Source organism: Astyanax mexicanus, chromosome 25, assembly GCF_023375975.1.
Source record: "Astyanax mexicanus isolate ESR-SI-001 chromosome 25, AstMex3_surface, whole genome shotgun sequence".
In the NCBI taxonomy this organism is placed as follows: Eukaryota; Metazoa; Chordata; class Actinopteri; order Characiformes; family Acestrorhamphidae; genus Astyanax; species Astyanax mexicanus.
Window position 1 is genome coordinate 13,871,749 of NC_064432.1, and position 17,551 is coordinate 13,889,299.

The 17,551-nt window shown below is 35.5% G+C and overlaps 2 protein-coding genes across 6 annotated transcripts in view; both read left to right on the top strand.

Moving 5' to 3' along the window:
* tmem131l (transmembrane 131 like) overlaps positions 1-1,119 on the top strand; it is a 97,119-nt gene extending 96,000 nt beyond the window's left edge. Inside the window, exons 32-33 of one of the 2 annotated variants that reach the window (XM_049472557.1) lie at positions 612-691; positions 788-1,119. In XM_049472557.1, the coding sequence (XP_049328514.1) occupies positions 612-691; positions 788-999 (292 nt within the window). In that variant the 3' untranslated portion in view covers positions 1,000-1,119. The remainder of the gene's footprint in view (positions 1-611; positions 692-787) is intronic. The other variant, XM_049472558.1, reaches the window with a different exon arrangement.
* Positions 1,120-5,982: 4,863 nt separating this feature from the next.
* Positions 5,983-17,551, top strand: part of tmem154 (transmembrane protein 154) — a 30,097-nt gene continuing 18,528 nt past the window's right edge. For 3 of the 4 annotated variants that reach the window (XM_049472480.1, XM_022667210.2, XM_022667212.2), the window contains exons 1-2: positions 5,984-6,317; positions 15,313-15,366. In XM_049472480.1, the coding sequence (XP_049328437.1) occupies positions 6,257-6,317; positions 15,313-15,366 (115 nt within the window). In that variant the 5' untranslated portion in view covers positions 5,984-6,256. Of the gene's footprint in view, positions 6,318-15,312; positions 15,367-17,551 lie in introns of all 4 variants that reach the window. The other variant, XM_049472479.1, reaches the window with a different exon arrangement.

Consider the following 17,551-nt stretch of genomic DNA (forward strand, 5'->3'; position numbering starts at 1 on the left):
ATATTGGGCTTCCAATATTTGAATATCCTATATAAATAAAACAAATAAAGTACAACCACACTGGGACTCTGTGAGTTCTGAGAAAACTGCACTAAATATTTAACAGACCTTTATAACAAAATTAACTCCTTGTTAACAAAGAGTGCAAAAGGATGACATTAAGTAACAACAAATAGATTAAAGTAATATTTGCATTAAATCAACTTTTTTTGTAACTCTGCACATAACCCAAACGCACTTGCAGATTCTTTTTTTCTGATCATATATAGGAAATAAAACACAAATTAGTATGTATTTTAACCAATTCCAAGTAAGGAACACCAGCATGTTTACTGTGTGGGGTTGAGGCAGGATCTCTCTGGGGGAACAATATTCATATTCAATATTCAGCTCTGAAAATTTGGCTGGATGGTTGTTAGGGTTCTAAGGTTAGTAGCTCATTCACATTGATAGTTCTCCCACACTGGAGCCAAAGAACTTTAAAACAAAGTCCATTCGGACTGGACTACCCTAAATGATTCAACGATTTAAAAAATGATCATATAAGTTGATAACTTATCGTGACAGGCCTATATCTGACTATATGAATTTGTGTTGTTTTGTGTGTTTAGAAGTTTCCCCTGGAATAACTCAGCCAGTCAGTGCAGTAACCCATACTCCTACTGCCCTCAGAACAGCTACGTTTTACCTGGTGAGAGTCTCTTTCTCTTCCTCCCTCTAAATTTCCTTCAGCTTTTCTCTCCATCTTCTGAATAAAAAATGAGGGTGATGTTTTTGTTGATCGCAGGTAACGGTAATTACCAAAATAGCTTCTCGTGCCAAGAACTCGCGGCCCACGGCCAGCAGTCCGGCTGGAGCGAGGACGCCGTTCAAGAAGTGGCCTCATCCTGGGACATGACCAGCTGTGTGGGCAGCAAGGTGAGCTTCTCTAACACGCTTAGCTTTACAGCTTTAGAATTTTCTATATTTCTGCATAAATACAACCTAAAACATCATTAGATTTTTTACACAAGTCCTAAACACAAATAAAGCACAACACTTTCTGCTGTTGACGCTCATGCCACCAGGGGTCTCCTTTCAGCCTGTAAACATTTGAAATTTTACAGGCTTTAGACACCGACCTTTTCAACATGAATATTTCTAATTTTACTGCAGAAAAATTGAGTTAATGTATTATTTACACTTTGATGGCGTCATGTTATAATGTGTTTCTCATGCTGCATGCTTTTCCGAGACACCGTAGAGCAGGGGTGTCCAAACTACGGCCAGTTTCATTTTTTGGAATGTCCTGTGAGGTATTTTAGAAATAAAATGAAAGTTGCTCCGCTATTAAGCAGGTTTTTAAAATGTGAGATTCAAAGTTTGAACGCTCGGTGACGTTATCACATAAACCCAATCTAAAACACTCCTTTATTTCCTTTCCTTTCAGCCAAATTGGGCTTGTTTAATAAATCCAGTCTCGGGTAAAAATTCTGGGGTGGCGGGGTGCATTTTTTTGGGGCTACTATTAAAATTTCCGCATCCACCAAAAAAAACAAAAAAAGTCACAACGTCGTCAAAGATAGATAAGGATAGTACCTCAAGTAAAATGATGTGCAAATAATAGCAATCAAGAAAATGTATTATTATAAGTAGTATATTTTATTATTTCTTTTATTACAGAGTCTGTGGCCCCTGACTGCACATATATTTCTCCAACAAGAAATGTTTGGACACCCCTGCCGTACAGTAATGGGTTACTCTACTCTCACCATTTTTTGCAGTAATGAGATATCCAAGTCACTGTGCGTTACTTTTTTGTCCTTTTCATTAGTAAAAAGATAAGTATAAGTATTGTTGCTTTATTGATGAATTGCTGAAACTTACAATAGTTGCTGCTGGCTGCAACCACGGCAAATTACAACAGGCTAACAAGCTAACAGACTAATACTAGCCCCTGGCTGAACACACACACACACACAGTAAACACAGTATATATATATCTTGAGTGTGTAGTTGCTGCCTCCTAAGTAATTTAACAGTTACCCATGTTTTAAATGAATTATTCTGAGCTGAAAATGTTAAATGCTTTCATTTGAATGCTTACCAAGAAGCCACCCATCACACACTCTGCCAGCTCGTAATCTTATCTCAATAGTGCTGTTTTTTAGGATCTGTAAAAAAGATGGACACCGTGTCGCCGTTCCCATTCATTCAATGAAAATTAAACCAAAATCTTCCGCCATGTTGGCGATCCTGACACCCGATTCTGCGCAGTAGGGACCAGAGGAGGGAGAAAGACTGTGGAGAGACAGCCTACTCATTTAAATAACCCCGCCCCTGAGGGCTGCCTCCACAGAGCTCACACAGTCTATGATCCCGCCCATACAGTCATTGGTCCCACCCCGGCTAGGTGTAACCCAGCCCTTTTAAAATAGCCACACCTTTTTGAATGGAGCTGAATAACGTTTTAAAAAACTAATTCTGTGTGGATCTAAAGATTGACAATATAAGCAGAGGTTACATTAGCTGTTGCATTTAAATAATGGCGGTAGAATTACAGTATATTAGAAAAAAACGTGATTGAAAGTTGTCTGTTTTGCCTGTTTTGAAACCTATGGGGGTGGGTGGGGTTACACAGCTTTCTGAAACCGAACAGCAGGGGGCGCCCGACCTATGTCTATGGTGGGGAGTGAGCTGTGTTCTGCTGTAATAATAATAATAGTTGACTAATTTTGTTCCACATCGCTGTTCGGCCTTATTATTCAAGTGGTGACACACATATAACATATAAAACATACAGCACAGTCGGAGCCACAGTCACACTCTTCTACACACTAAAATAGGAGTCCAGTGTGTTATTAATTGATTCTCTACTCTCCAAGGTCTGGAGGCTTATTTTGATATTGTGTGATTCCTCTAAAAGCTCTAGTATTTCATGATTTGTGAATCCACGTCTGAAGTAGTCCTCAATGATAGTATCCATTTTGCGTCTTTGCTTTGTTTCTTCTGTCTCTGTACATCTTAAAATATTAAGATAGTATCTCAAAATAATGAGATAGTATCTCAAAATAATGACTTACTGTCTCAAAATAATGACTTACTATCTCAGAATATTGACATCTCAAAATATTGAGATAGCAGTTACGTAATAATAATAAAAAAATGTGCTGGATTATTTTTATTTTTTATTAGGTGGCGGTAATGGGCTTCCATACAAATTTGACAAGTAGAGACATTAAATATATTTTGTATTGTTTTACCATGTATTAAATGTGTGTTTTTATCCTAAATATTGTTTAAATGCATTTCCATTAATCCTGTGGAATCTTTTTTGGGCTACCTTTTTTCCTAGCTCTAGTGTATGTTTTTGCAAGCAAGCTAGCCTGAGACTCTACCATTTGTAGTAATACAAAGTCAGAGAATGACTTTAGTTAGTAAGCTAGCTAGCTAGCTAACCTAACTAACGCTAGCTGAGGTAAAACGGGAATTTTTTTTTTACAATAAACTGGCTAGCCAAGCTAACTAATGAAAAGAATTAACCTACATTCTCCTAAACAACTAAACTTGCTCAGCTAGCTGATGTGAAATAGAAACTTCTTCTTAAGAAACAGCTAATCTAGCTGGTCAGCTAGCTGACGTGAGACGGAAGACTTATCACAAGTTAAACAAAAAGAAACAGCTAAAGTAGCGTTAGCTAGCATTAACTTGAATTAAATGAGGAAACTCTGCCAGAAAAAAGCTAGGTTAGCTAACCTAGCTAGCTAGCTAGCCCTAGCTTGCGTGAAATGGCCAGCTTAACGCACGAAACAACCTAAAGTTAACTAGCTAGCTGAGGTAAAATTAAAAAGTTCTTTCAGGAAACCAACGTTAGCTATCTAGCTAAATGGCACGATTGTTACATTCTGGTATTTGAAGTCCCAGCATATAGGCTAGCTAGATAACTTCTGTAGCTACCGTTTAAGGTGGATTTGTTTCTGGTCCACCTTAAACTACGCAATAGGTAAGTTTTGCGCTGTGTTCGATATTACGTCTGTTATGTCCTACTGCAACTTGATTCATATCTATGAATGTGTTTAAATGTGATGCATTTTAAATAAAAATACCAAGAACCTAAACTATAAAAAAGGATACGTTTTATATTTAACACTGCTATCAGTGTTACTTTTACTCTCTGTAGAGTGGGACCATATATCATTCATGCTCCGAAGTAGTGTTTAGGTGTTGATCCAGCACTACTAATTTTTGCTGTGTTATGAATCATGGGTTGATCCAGGCCACCTGGTGCTTTATAGCAGTGTGTGAAGATCCAAAAGGGCATTTTATATTATTAGTTTGTTTATTAATAATAAAAGAACAAACACAAAAGATAATGATGCAATGATGTTTATTCTTTATTTTGCAGTAAGAGCATATGTAACGTAGACCAGGACCAGAGGAGACAAACGCTGGTTAGAAAACACGGATTTATTACCAGGGTTTGTCAAATAAAAATAGTCCAAAACAGGCAGATAAATAACCAGAATGGCAGCAGTAAATAAAAACATACGTAAGAGTAGTCAGCAAGCAAGCAGAGTTCGGTACACAAAATATCCAGTAAGCAGTGAGCAGCAAAGAGAGTAGTCAGAAAAAAGTCGATAACAGTAAATCAAACGATACAAAAGGGATAAGGCCAAAGGGTAAAGGCTAGTCAAAACAAATACAGGGAGTATTTATACTGGCTAGACCAGGTGGAAATGATTAGCCATCAGTCAATAGCTGGGTGATGTAGAGCACTTGAGAGTCACGTGATTCTTAGAGTCATTGTAGTTCTGAGCCAGAGGCTGCTGGGAAACTGAGTCAACATAATAAGTTTATGGAATTTCTTTGATAGTTATCTACTAATGAAAAGAGCCCCTCCCAACCAGGAAATCACTGAAAAAATAGAAAGAAATATCAGTGATGTCATCAGCCCCAGCCCTATGCTCACTCTTGTTTGGAATTAGAGCTCAATAAAATAAGTCATTGGTTGCTGTTTTGATTCACTCAATCTCTGAAAATCAGAGGAAAGTGGAAAATAAGGCATTTAAAAGCTGGGAAACAATCACTTTAAAAATCCCTCTATGCGCTTAGCCTGCAGCTTCTCTTTTTCAGCGCCGTGGAACAAGCCTCTGTCTGGCTCTGTCAGCTCGGCTTCAGCACCGTGGAATGATCTGCTCTACACTGATGGGCGTGGTGGTCTGGAAATGAGGTGTGTTCAGGTACATTTCTGGAGTTTTGCTTGTTTATCTTGGTAACAGAAAACACAGGAGCTCCACTGACTGAATACAACCTAGACAGACGCCAACAGTCAGACGCTCATCCCTATCTCGGTAACACAGGCGCACCAAGCCGAGTGTACACCCCCACTTATTACACACACATGAACACACAGCAGCACAAAACCAACTTTTACATCAACAATAAACAGAATAGTAAATAAAATAACATTGCTGTTCCTGTAAATGAGCTGCTGGAGCTCCTTCACAGCGACAACCAGCAGCTCAGTTTCCTCTGCTGAGAAGAGTTTGTTGGACACGACCAGGGAGCTGCACCGTTAAAATAGCAATCCGCCAAAGTCAGAGCTCACCTGACGCTTAAAGAGAATGATAAGCAAGAGGCACTCTGAATGATTTATTTCACATTACACCCAAAATTAACCACACCCATGATTAATTAAGAGAATTAGTACATGACTTTTTTCCAACTGATTTTGAGCTGCGTAAGGTGTACTTTTCCTGTTGTTACGATAGCAAAGACACCCTGACACGCCCTAAATCAAGCTGTTTGGAGCACACTCTCACTCAGCTGTTTCTGTGTGTTTAATTACTATCCCACTCCCTGTTCTCTCTCTCTCTCTCTCTCTCTCTCTCTCTCTTTTGGTCAGGCTGCATACCTCGTCTGCTGGAATTTGTTTTCTCAGCTAACAGGGAAGCAGCTCGACTTGCAGCAACAAGTTCACTACTGATTGCATCACATCCGACACACAGACAAAGAGAGAAAGAGAGACAGACAGAAAGAGAGAGAGAGAGTTTTAATTTCCTTGTACAGCTCAGAACATGCTGAAAGAAAGAGAAGCAGGAAAAAGAGAGTAATAGAAAGATGAGGGAGGAGAGAGAGAAAGAAGGAAGTGAGGAAGCAAGTTAAAGCGAGAGAAAGAAAGAGAGAGAGAAAGAGAGAGGGAGGAAGGAGGATGTAGTGAGGGATTCGGAGGTGAGTTTGGGCTGAGGTGTTTTTCTGCCCAATAGGATTCTTGGAAATGACTCTCAAATTATTGCTACTGATTCTGGTACTGAAGACCAACCTGATCACCCAGCAGGGTAGGACTCAACTCCTCTGTTTCTCTTCCTTTATATCTCTATCTCTTTCTCTCTTACTTTCTATCTCTCTCTTCATTCATTATACTCAATATCTTTAATGTCGCAGACACTCAAAAGTCTCCTACACTGTAAAACATATAAAAACTCGACAGTACCAGACTGAAGTTTGGACACGCCTCTCCCTCTTCTCATTTAATGTGTTTTTCTTTCTTTTTATATATTTTTTACATTGTAAATTTAATATTTAGACTATATTTAAGCTCTACAGGACCACTGTAGAGCTCAGTATCTTCATGAGGGAGAGTCACCTGGAATAGGTTTCTCAGCATCTTGAAGGAAAGAGTTCCTGGAGGTGCTGAACAATAGTTGCTGTTTTTCCTTCATGCTGTGAAACTCCAGCTCATCCCAATTAAATCACCTCAAATCACCTTCTCAGTTCATCAGGTTTAAATCAGGGGATTAATGTGGAGGAATAACACTTTTTTACTGTTTACTACACACAGTAATTCAATATGTGTCCCTTAATCGCAAAATTCTAAGAAAAACTGTTTAAGGTTTATTCTAAAATGAGCAAAACAAACTCAAACTTACATTTACACTTACCTTAAAAGTAGTAAGACAAAAATTCATATTAGAGACAAAAAAATATGTATTACCTTGAAATTAGCAGTGTATCTCCAAATGTCCACTTTGAATGGACGTCAATGACTTTATGATGAAACTGGCTCTCATCAGGACCACCCCAGGAAGGACTTGACATGAGAAAAAAGCTTTTATTTCAAGTCATTTTGGGTCATTTCCCTTGGTCCTCTCATTAGATCAGAATACCTGAGAAATGCTAAAAATGTCAAACATTCAATCTTACCAAGTGAACTCATCTAATTTCAATGGAAATAATCCTATTTTTTTCTAAATCTTTAGAAAATTAAGTTATTTAAGTTTTAGTTTTGCTAAGCATTGTGTCAGTGTAACATCGTTTTGCTTATTTTAGCAACAACAACGTTAATCAGTCTAACTTTCATCTAATTTTCACCTTATTTTGAGTAATTTAAATTTAAAATAAGCACAAAAAGTCACCAGTAAAGGTCAGTCAATCATTGGATTTTGTTGCTTAACATGTTTAAAATTTACATGTTTTTTTTTATTTTTTATTTTTTTAAGTTTTTGTAAATGTATTTTTGTAGGTATGTTTTGGGGACATTGAGGAACTGTTGAAAAAACATGTAGTTATAAATTCAGAAATAATAATAATAATAATTTTACACATTTACAAACTAAATCTTAGCAAGAGAAAATATCTAATTTCAGGGTAATACGTCTTATTTCTTTTCTCTGATAACTAAGCTTTCTCTCCTTGAATAGTTGTACGATTATTCTGATTTTAGAAATAATGATCTTACTCAGTCTTATTTAGAATTGTAATGAATGGACCAATGGAAATGACTTAAAATGACTTAAAATAAAAGCTTTTTCTAAAAACAAGTATTTTATGGGGCGGTCCTGATAAGAGCCAGTTTTATCAGGAAGTCATTGAGTTCTGCTGAAAGTTTTAAGAAGGTTTCCTGTTGATCTGGTCAGTTTATTTTAAGTCATTAAAAGTAAAAATTAGCACAAAAAGTCACCAATGTCCAAATTAAAGCCAAAAGTTAGTGACTTTTTAAGAAATCGTAGTAAAAAAAAATAACTTACCCTATTGGCAGATTCTTTGCTTAGTATAAACATAAACGCCTCAATTCACATAGAATTTTTCTAGTTTTTGCCAATGGATTGTTGCAGTGTATAATGCTAAGTACCACAAAAATTATTGTCAAACAAAAGATTTATATTTATTGCTTTGAAATTAGATAATTACATTTGCTAAGATGTATTTGTTTGCATTGTGGAATATAACTTAAATTATGAATAAAAGTAAGAACTATATAATAATTATTTTTACAGTAGATGTTGATCCAAAGTGTCATGATTATCCAAATAATCAGTATCCAATTTATCCAATGATTAGCCAAAAAAAATGTAGATTTGTACTCTATTTTTTTATTCTTTTCTTTGAGAATATTTGTTTTATTACGCATTGTGTGAGTGTATTTTAATCAGTTGTTTCCCTTATTTTCAGTAATTTAAACTTAAAATAAGCACAAAAAGTCAGCAGTAAAGTTCAGAGAACTATATAATAATTTCTTTTTACAGTAGATGCTGATCCAGAGTATAATGATTATCCACACAGCAGAATGTGTTAACAGTTTAATCCTGTGAAAACCGGCTGAATAAAGTTTCTGTAAGAGTGAAAAACTGAAAATATCAGCCTGAAGACTCTTTGTTTTTATGGAAAAAAACCAAGTTTTCTGTTGTATAGAGTCGTTGTTCTGCACTGAGCTGCTGGGTGTGAGGAGGTTCATTGTTAAAACTTTCTCCTCGTGTTCTTATTTAAAGCTTTATCAGCTTTACTGACGATTCTGAGGCAAGACGGCACACGCAGAGCAGTCGTGAGAACCAGCTTATCTGAGCTCTGTTTACAATAAAACAAAAAAAAAACCTGCCAGAGCACAGACATTTACATTTACATTTATGGTATTTAGCAGACGCCCTTATCCAGAGCGACTTACAACAGACTAAGTGTGAACTGTAGTGCACTGTTATAATACAATAATTTACAATAATTTAATCAATCAATCAATCAATCAATCAACCAACCAACCAATCAACCCACCAACCAATCAACCAACCAACCAACCAACCAACCAACCAATCAACTAATCAACCAACCAACCACCCAATCAATCAATCAATCAATCAACCAACCAACCAACCAACCAACCAACCAACCAACCAACCAACCAACCAACCAACCAACCACCCAATCAATCAACCAACCAACCAACCCACCAACCACCCAATCAATCAATCAATCAATAAATCAATCAACTAACCCACCAACCACTCAATCAACCAACCAACCAACCAACCAACCAACCAATCAATCAATCAACCAATCAATCAATTAATCAACCAACCAACCAACCATCCAATCAACCAACCAACCACCCAATCAATCAATCAATCAACCAACCAACCCACCAACCACCCAATCATCCAACCAACCAACCACCCAATCAATCAATCAATCAATCAACCAATTAAATTACCAACCAACCGACCAATCAGTCAACCTTTATTTCCCCTCGATAATACATTGAGAGTAACCTCAGTTCCAATGCAGCCGAGCTGCGCTTTTCCTCGGCTGCATCAGCAGCAGTTCAAAAAGAGGTGGAGTTTCTTTTTGAACTCTGTTTGAACTCTGAACTCTGTTAGTCTCTGCCAGTCTGTCTTCACCCTCCTGGTGTTGGAGCATCACTAGTGATAGGGGGAGTCCTAGTGAGTGGATTGGGTTAATTGGCCGTGTAAATTGTGGAGAAAATACAAATACTATACAAAAAATACATTTTACCAAGTGAAATTATCAAATTTCTAAGGAAGTAATCTTATTTTTTACTCTACTTTTTTATTCTTTTCTCTAATAATTTTTGTTTTATTAAGCTATGTGTAAGATTGTTTTGCTTATTTTTGGAACAACAACGTTAATCAGTCTCCATTAAAGTTTTCCCCTTATTTTCAGTAATCTAAACTCAAAATAAGCACACAAATCACCAGTAAACTTTAGAGAAATGCAGACTTTTGTTAAAATTTAAAAGATTCAAGAAATTTTACTAAGAAAAGTTTATTTTTTGCTGTGATATTTTTTTGCTTAATAAATGCATTTTTGCTTTTCAGGTTTTTGTAAATGCATTTTTTGTAGCGATGTTTTTGACAAACTGTTAAAAACCATGTAGTTATATATTCAGAAATGATCAATAAATTCAGACTCACATGATCACATTGGGCTTATGGGCCTTCATTTTACCAAAACAAAAAACAATAAACTGCAAAAAAAAAAAAAAAACACTGGCAAAAACTAGACAAATATATTTGGAAATTGGGGAGAAAATGGGAAAAAAATTAAGAATTTTAAAAAAAGAAAAAAAAGCAATATTTAAAGAGGAGATTTAATTAAGAAGACATAAAATAATTCATAATAAAAGGATATGCATACAGGCTAAAATAAATAAGTAAAGCAATAAAATAATTTAAATAAAAAACACAATTAAAGAAACTAAAGGACTAAAATAACATGAAATTATAAAAAAGGTAAATGATGGAACTAAAATAAAGTTAAAAAAAGTATATAAAAAAGGACGACATAAATGAAATAAAAAGGTAAAAGGCCAGTAATAACAGTAAAACCAGTTATAAAACAAATAAAAAGACTAAATAAAATAAATAAAAAGGGAAAATAAACAATTCTGAAAAATAAAAAAAAATAAAATAAAACACAACAATTTAAAAACATTACAACATAAAATAAATAAAATCCTTTAATCAGAATGCAGTATAGTGCACCGTGTGCACTAGGGGAGAGTATGTAAGACTATTTTAAGGCTGAGTATTTTAACGCTGGCCTTCCTCCAAATGCAAAACACTCCCCCACTGCTCGTCATCCTCATGCAAAACTGACTAATTCTAATCTCTTCTTCCTGTGTCTGTTACCTGTTCCTGAGTCTGTCTTAAAAAACAGTAACTCACTGTATTACAGCTTTTACCATAAATAAATACTGTACAGTAAATTTGGACACACCTCATTCAGTGTTTTTATTTTTTTATTTTTTTCCTACATAGTAAATAAATAGTAAAGTGATCTATCAGACTATGAAGGAACACATCAGGAATCATGTAGTAACTTAAAAGTGTAAAACAAACCAAAATACTCTGTGAAGTATTTAGGTGATCTTATCTGTGGAACTGTTAACTTGTGGTTTCTGAGGCTGGAAACTCTAATCAAATCAAATCAAATTTATTTGTATAGCGCTTTTTACAACAGGTGTTGGCACAAAGCAGCTTTACAGAAACATGATTACAGGACAAAGAATCAGGCAAAACATTAAACATAGAATATACATAATACAGAACCCCCAGTGAGCGCGGAGGCAAGGAAAAACTCCCTCAGAGCTGCAGGAGGAGGAAGAAACCTTGGGAGGACCAAGACTCACATTTGAGGGGGACCATCCTACCACTGGTCAAACGGCTTTTAAATAAAAATTTAAAAAGTCTTTTATACATCCATATAGGTTTTATGTACTCAGGAGTGTAATAGCGCCACTAATGGCTTGGATGTAATCTGTAGTGGAGAGTAAGATGGTCGATGAGCAGCTGATCTGTGGTGGTGGTGGAGAAGAGCTGACTTCAGAAACTTCCATCAGTCTGGCCGGACAGGAGACGCGAGAGCCTGAGGGTCCAACATCGGTATCGGGTCAGACAGGTGGGCGGTCAGTAACTCGGAGGAAAGCAGAGAGATGGAATTAGTTTTTACTGGATTTATGCAAAACTGAGAATATTAAAACATTATCAGAGTGTGGCAAATGACTCCGGCAGAACTGAATAAAACAGCCTAACTAAAGGCAGAGAGCCAGAAGGTAACATAGACATGGAGGCACCCTGAAACACCAGCATCCACCCACTCCACCGTCCACAAACCTGAGTGACCGTGTGCAGTGGGAGAACAACAGCACCAGCATCTCAGTTTACCACAATTCCCTCTGTCCATGAACCCCTGAATCTGCAGCCTTATCTAAAGGGAAAAACATTAATTACCAAAAGCTAAACTAAACAAGTAAGTTTTCAGTCTAGACTTAAAGATTGAGACTGTGTCTGAGTCCCGAACATATTCGGGGAGATTATTCCAGAGTTGAGGCGCTTTATAAGAGAAAGCTCTTCCTCCTGCAGAGCTCCTCTGAATTTTAGGAACTACTAATAAACCAGCACCCTGAGATCTGAGTAATCGCGGTGGTTCATAACAGGAGATGAGGTCTTGTAAATACTCAGGAGCGAGTCCGTGTAGGGCTTTATACGTTAACAGGAGAATTTTATAGTCTATGCGGAATTAGACTGGAAGCCAGTGCAGTGCTGATAGTACTGGACTAATATGGTCAAATTTTCTAGTTTTCTAGTTTTTTCTAATGAGTGCCAGTTTCATCAGTATAATGTTTTTGATGGTCTTGGCGGTGACTGCACTTGAAGATACTTTAAAGGTTCTTGATATTCTTCTTCTTAGATTGATTAACCTTCAGTTTTTCTTAAGTTTTTTTTTCTTCACTTAGTTAGTATTTCTTTCTTTGCTTCTCATAATCTGGATTAGAACATTAGTCAAATATTCACTATTCACTGTATACCTGTAACTCTGCCTCTTCACTACTTTACAACTGATGCTCTCAAACACATTAAGAGACAAGAAAATCAAGTAATTAACTCTTGATGAGTTCAGCACAGCTGTTAACTTAAAGCCTGAATTCCAGGTGACTCTACCTCATTAAACTGACTGAGAAAATCCAGTCACTGTTTGTTTACTAAATAATTTTGTCATAGTTTGAATGAGTTTAGTACTAATTTACAATGTAAAACATTTTAAAATAATGAGAAAAACACTGAATTTAAAGTGTGTCCAAACTTTTGACGGGTAGTGTACATTATGCACTGGTACTATATAGCTGGTACTGTATAGCTATCCATAGACTATAAAGAATTTAGTGTGAATTAACAGTAAAATACTGTCAGTAGAGACACTACAAACTTTACTGCATTGCATTAAACAAATTGGTAACTTGCTCTTATAGCCTACAACACCTTGATCAATCAGTCGACCATTATTATACAACATAAATACATACACATTATGCAAATGAAGGATGTCAGGGGCAATAGGTATTTTTTGTGTTACTGTACTACTAATAAATGTTTATTCTAGCTGATCAAGTTATATTTAGATAATATTGTCTCAAAATATGGACTAAACGCTTCCCAAACAAACTGTTGTTGCAACAGATTTATTAAGTAGGTAGTAAAGTTTACTTTTAACAGTAAAAAAAAAAGTATGTGGCAGATTTATGTGTTTTTGCCTGTTGTTTAGTCTCAGAATACAGCAGATCACCCATTTTACTTTAACTGTAATGGTAATATATACAGGTGGCAGCTGCTAATAATGAAAATAATTTAAATAATTCATAGGGCATCCCAAGATGCATTGCATTCTACAGTTTTACAACAGAACATCATTTAACAGATTTTGAAATAAAAAGCTATAATATTATTATATACATTATTCTTTCTTTGTAGTATTTTAATTAATTGGGAATGATTGTTTGTAGTTACTGAATAATTAATATGTTTTAGAATAATTAATAGTAAATACTGAATCAATAACTGTTGTTACTGTATATTTACAACAGAAATTACATGAAATACAATACATAAAAATTAAATAAAAGACTTAAACTAATTAAACTAATTCACATCACAGTGAATACTGAATAATTCACAATTTATAATGAATGCATTCATCATTTATACTGAAAAATATTTAATAATTTACAATATCATAGCTAATGCTGAATAAATAATAATAGCTGTTTTACAATTATTTGTAGATATGGATTAATTCATAGTAAGTACTGAGTAATTTAATAATTTACAATTAAAACACTTGATGCTAAACAATTTTTAGTAGATACAGTACTTACTAATCCGTAAGAGGTACTGAATAATTCATAAAGAATACTGAATCATTTATAGAAGGTACTGACTAATACTTACTACAGCATGAAAAAAACCCAGTAGGAACTGAATAATTTCCCATAGATACAAAATAATTAAGCAATTATTTATGGTCCATTCTCCCGGATGGGTGCTATTTGCTTGTAAATAATTTATGAAAAAAACTAGCACCCATTCCTGTTACTGGAACTCAATCCTGTTACTGGAACTCAATCCTGTTACTGGAATTCACTCCTGTTACTGGAACTCACTCCTGTTACTGGAACTCACTCCTGTTACTTTTAATGTTTTGAGTAACAGGAATAAAAGTAACAGGAATGAGTTTTTAGCATAGAACTAGCAAAAACATTAAAATAACTTAATTACGGCTTTGTAGCTATGATTTTCGCAAATTTCGTATTTTGAAAATAAACCAATAAGATGTAAGAATTAATTTAGGTAACAGGACTGAGTGTTGAGACTGACCTCCTCAGTCATCCTTACAATAAGATCAAATATACAGAAAAAACTAATAAGGGAACTTAATTCTGGTCTTCCCATGATCTTCAGAAGAAGCAGCTGATGTCACTTCCTGTTGTAGGTGTGACTTCCTGTTGGTGAATGTTCCAGATGTTTCAGATGGGGTAATGTGTTACGGTAACAAGACTGAGTGAAATCCAGTGACACAAATAAAATGTGTATTTTAACTTAAATATTCTGGATTTATTATGAAAAAAATGACATCTCTGAAGGATTTTAATAATTATATTTCATGGTAAAGTTTATAGTTAGAGAGTGGGGGGAAAGGGTAACAAATGCTATTTTTTCAGTGTTCTAAGTAGTTTTATATATATATACATATATATATACGTATATATATACATATACGTATATATATTCCTGGAAACAGAAATTGCACCATTTCTGAGGAATATGCCTTATAGTTTATGCTGAATAATTCATAGATACTGAATATTTTTTTATTATATACTGAATACGTCACTGAATAATTTCTTGTAGACACTGATTTATTTGTAACTGAAAGTAAATCATTCACAGTAGAAACTGAATAACTGAAAACAGGTACCAATTAAAAAATCTTTTTTTTTTTATTTAGAAATCAATAACACGCCTGTGGTTTTAAAGGTGAAATAAGACACTGTGTTTTTTTTCTCTGTGGTGAAACTGAGTGTGAGAAGTTGATGGTGGTTGTTAAGAATTTCTCTTAGATAAAATCTTTCCTCTGAATTTCAGCAGGTCCTGACTGATCCTATGTCTAAAGTCTCATGCTTTACAGCCTCATTCATCATAATCATAATCATAATTATATTTATAATAATAATCAAAATCATGATCCATGTCCTGCTTTTCTCTGCAGTTCACTGTAAAGAGGACGAAGATTCTGGAGATGCTGAAACTGAAGAAGCTCCCTGTGAGTAACTCCTCATTACTCACTGTCAATCAGTGTAGATTCCTTTTACAAAATACAGGAACTGATGATCTAATTTAGATTACAAACAATATGGGCTCTATCTTACACCATCACGAGGCTCATTGCTATCTTACACCCCACCAACAGTGTATTTTCACTCCTTCCTCCTGCCTGGTTTAAATAGCAGCAGAGCTTGTGAATATATATACACTGATGGGCGTGGTGGTCTGGAAATGAGGTGTGTTCAGGTACATTTCTGGAGTTTTGCTTGTTTCTCTTGATAACAGAAAACACAGGAGCTCCACTAACTGAATAAAACCTAGACAGACGCCAATAGTGAGACGCTCATTGCTATCTCTGTAACACAGATGCGCTTGTTACACACACATGAACTCACAAGAGCACAAACCCAAATTTAATTAAATTTACATCAACGATAAACAGAACAAACAAGCATCTCAGTTTCCTCTGCTGAGAAGCGTTTGTTGGACACGTCCAGGTAGCTGCACTGTTAAAATAGCAATCCGCCAAAGTCATAACTCACCTGACTCTTAAAGGGAATAATGAGCAAGAAACACTCTGATTGGTTTATTTCATGTTGCACCCAAAATTAACCCATGATTAATTAAGAGAATTAGTACATGCCTTTATATTGTGTACTTTTTCCATCGTTATGATAGCGAAGACACACTGATGGCTCGCCTATTGATCACTAAAATAGGGCCCAAAGACAGAGGAAAGGAGATCTGTGAAATACACACACTGTAAAAGTTTATTTTTCCTATTAGAATTTGTGAAACTGAAAGCCCTTAGAAAAGGAAAGTAAATATAATGTTTACTATTTACTGTAACTCTACTTAAAATGCAGTTCTATTTACTCATTTACTGACTTTCAATAAGGATGTTAACTGTAAATCATAATTTCGAAGTGTTCTAAGTGTTGATAAAATATTACCAAAGTTATAGTGTAGTATAACTAATGATTTCTGACATTTCTGTTCATTTGCATAATGGGTGTGTCCCTCCACCACTGTCACCATAAGTGTGTAGTCTTATCAACAAGGGCGGCCTTCTGCTGGTTATTTAATTAAAAGAGAAAAGAGAACAAGAGCATTCATCATCATCATCATCATCATCATCATCATTATTCTTTATTTAAAGGTAATCCAGCTCAGAGTTTCAGAGTTCCTCCATTGCAGTTCTCAGTCAGTTCTCACACTGATACTGATTTTGTATTGGGGGGCACACACCTATTATGCAAATAATTGATGCCAGGAGCCAATAGGGAAGATGCATAGGTTAATATGATGCTACATTATTTTAGTCAAATCTACTAACATACAGAAACTAATGTATATTTTAGTAAGCATGAGTTATACAGTGTAATCAGCATTTAAGCTGAATATTTTAATAAAAGACTCAGAAGTATAGTGTAGTTTACTCAGACGTATTTAGTTATAGAAGTCAGAATCATTATAGAGTCTTCTTCCATCACTAACCTACCTGGCATTAATCAAACAACATGTAGTGCTAATTCTAGCTACCTCACAGAGAACTCTAAAATAACATGCCTAATAAAAGTCTAGCATTTATGAAAAAGGTCCATCCAGGTCCAATGATCAAATAGAGCTATTTCATGTTATTATTTTACAAAGAGTGATTGTTGCATGAAAGAGCTAGCACGGTTAGTGGCTAATACTAATGGTGTTCCAGCAGCAGCAGGCTACAGTCCGATATACTCACCTCTGAACAGTGAAAGATTTAACACTTAGCACACTTAGCGGCTAATACTAATGGTGCTACAGCAGTGCTAGCCGGGGTTAGCTGTAGCTACAGTCCTATATATTCACCTCTAGCTCTTAACACGGTTAGCGGTTAATGCTAATACTGCTCCAGTCGCGGTGCTGGAGAACTTTACTGAAACTCCTGTATAACTCTGTACTTCAGTGGAGTGGCTTTACTGCTCCTTAATACCTGACTGGTAGAATTCATATATAAGGAGCACCGGATTATAAGGAGCTCTGATGATTTTTGGGAAGATTAAAGGATTTTAAGTGCACCTTATAGTGTGAACAACACGGTGCAATGATTTGTGGACAGTATGGAGCTGTTATCATTGTGCAGGAGAATCCAATGAGTCTCAGAAGAGGTGAGATTTCTCGGGATGTCTACTAAACTTTAAATT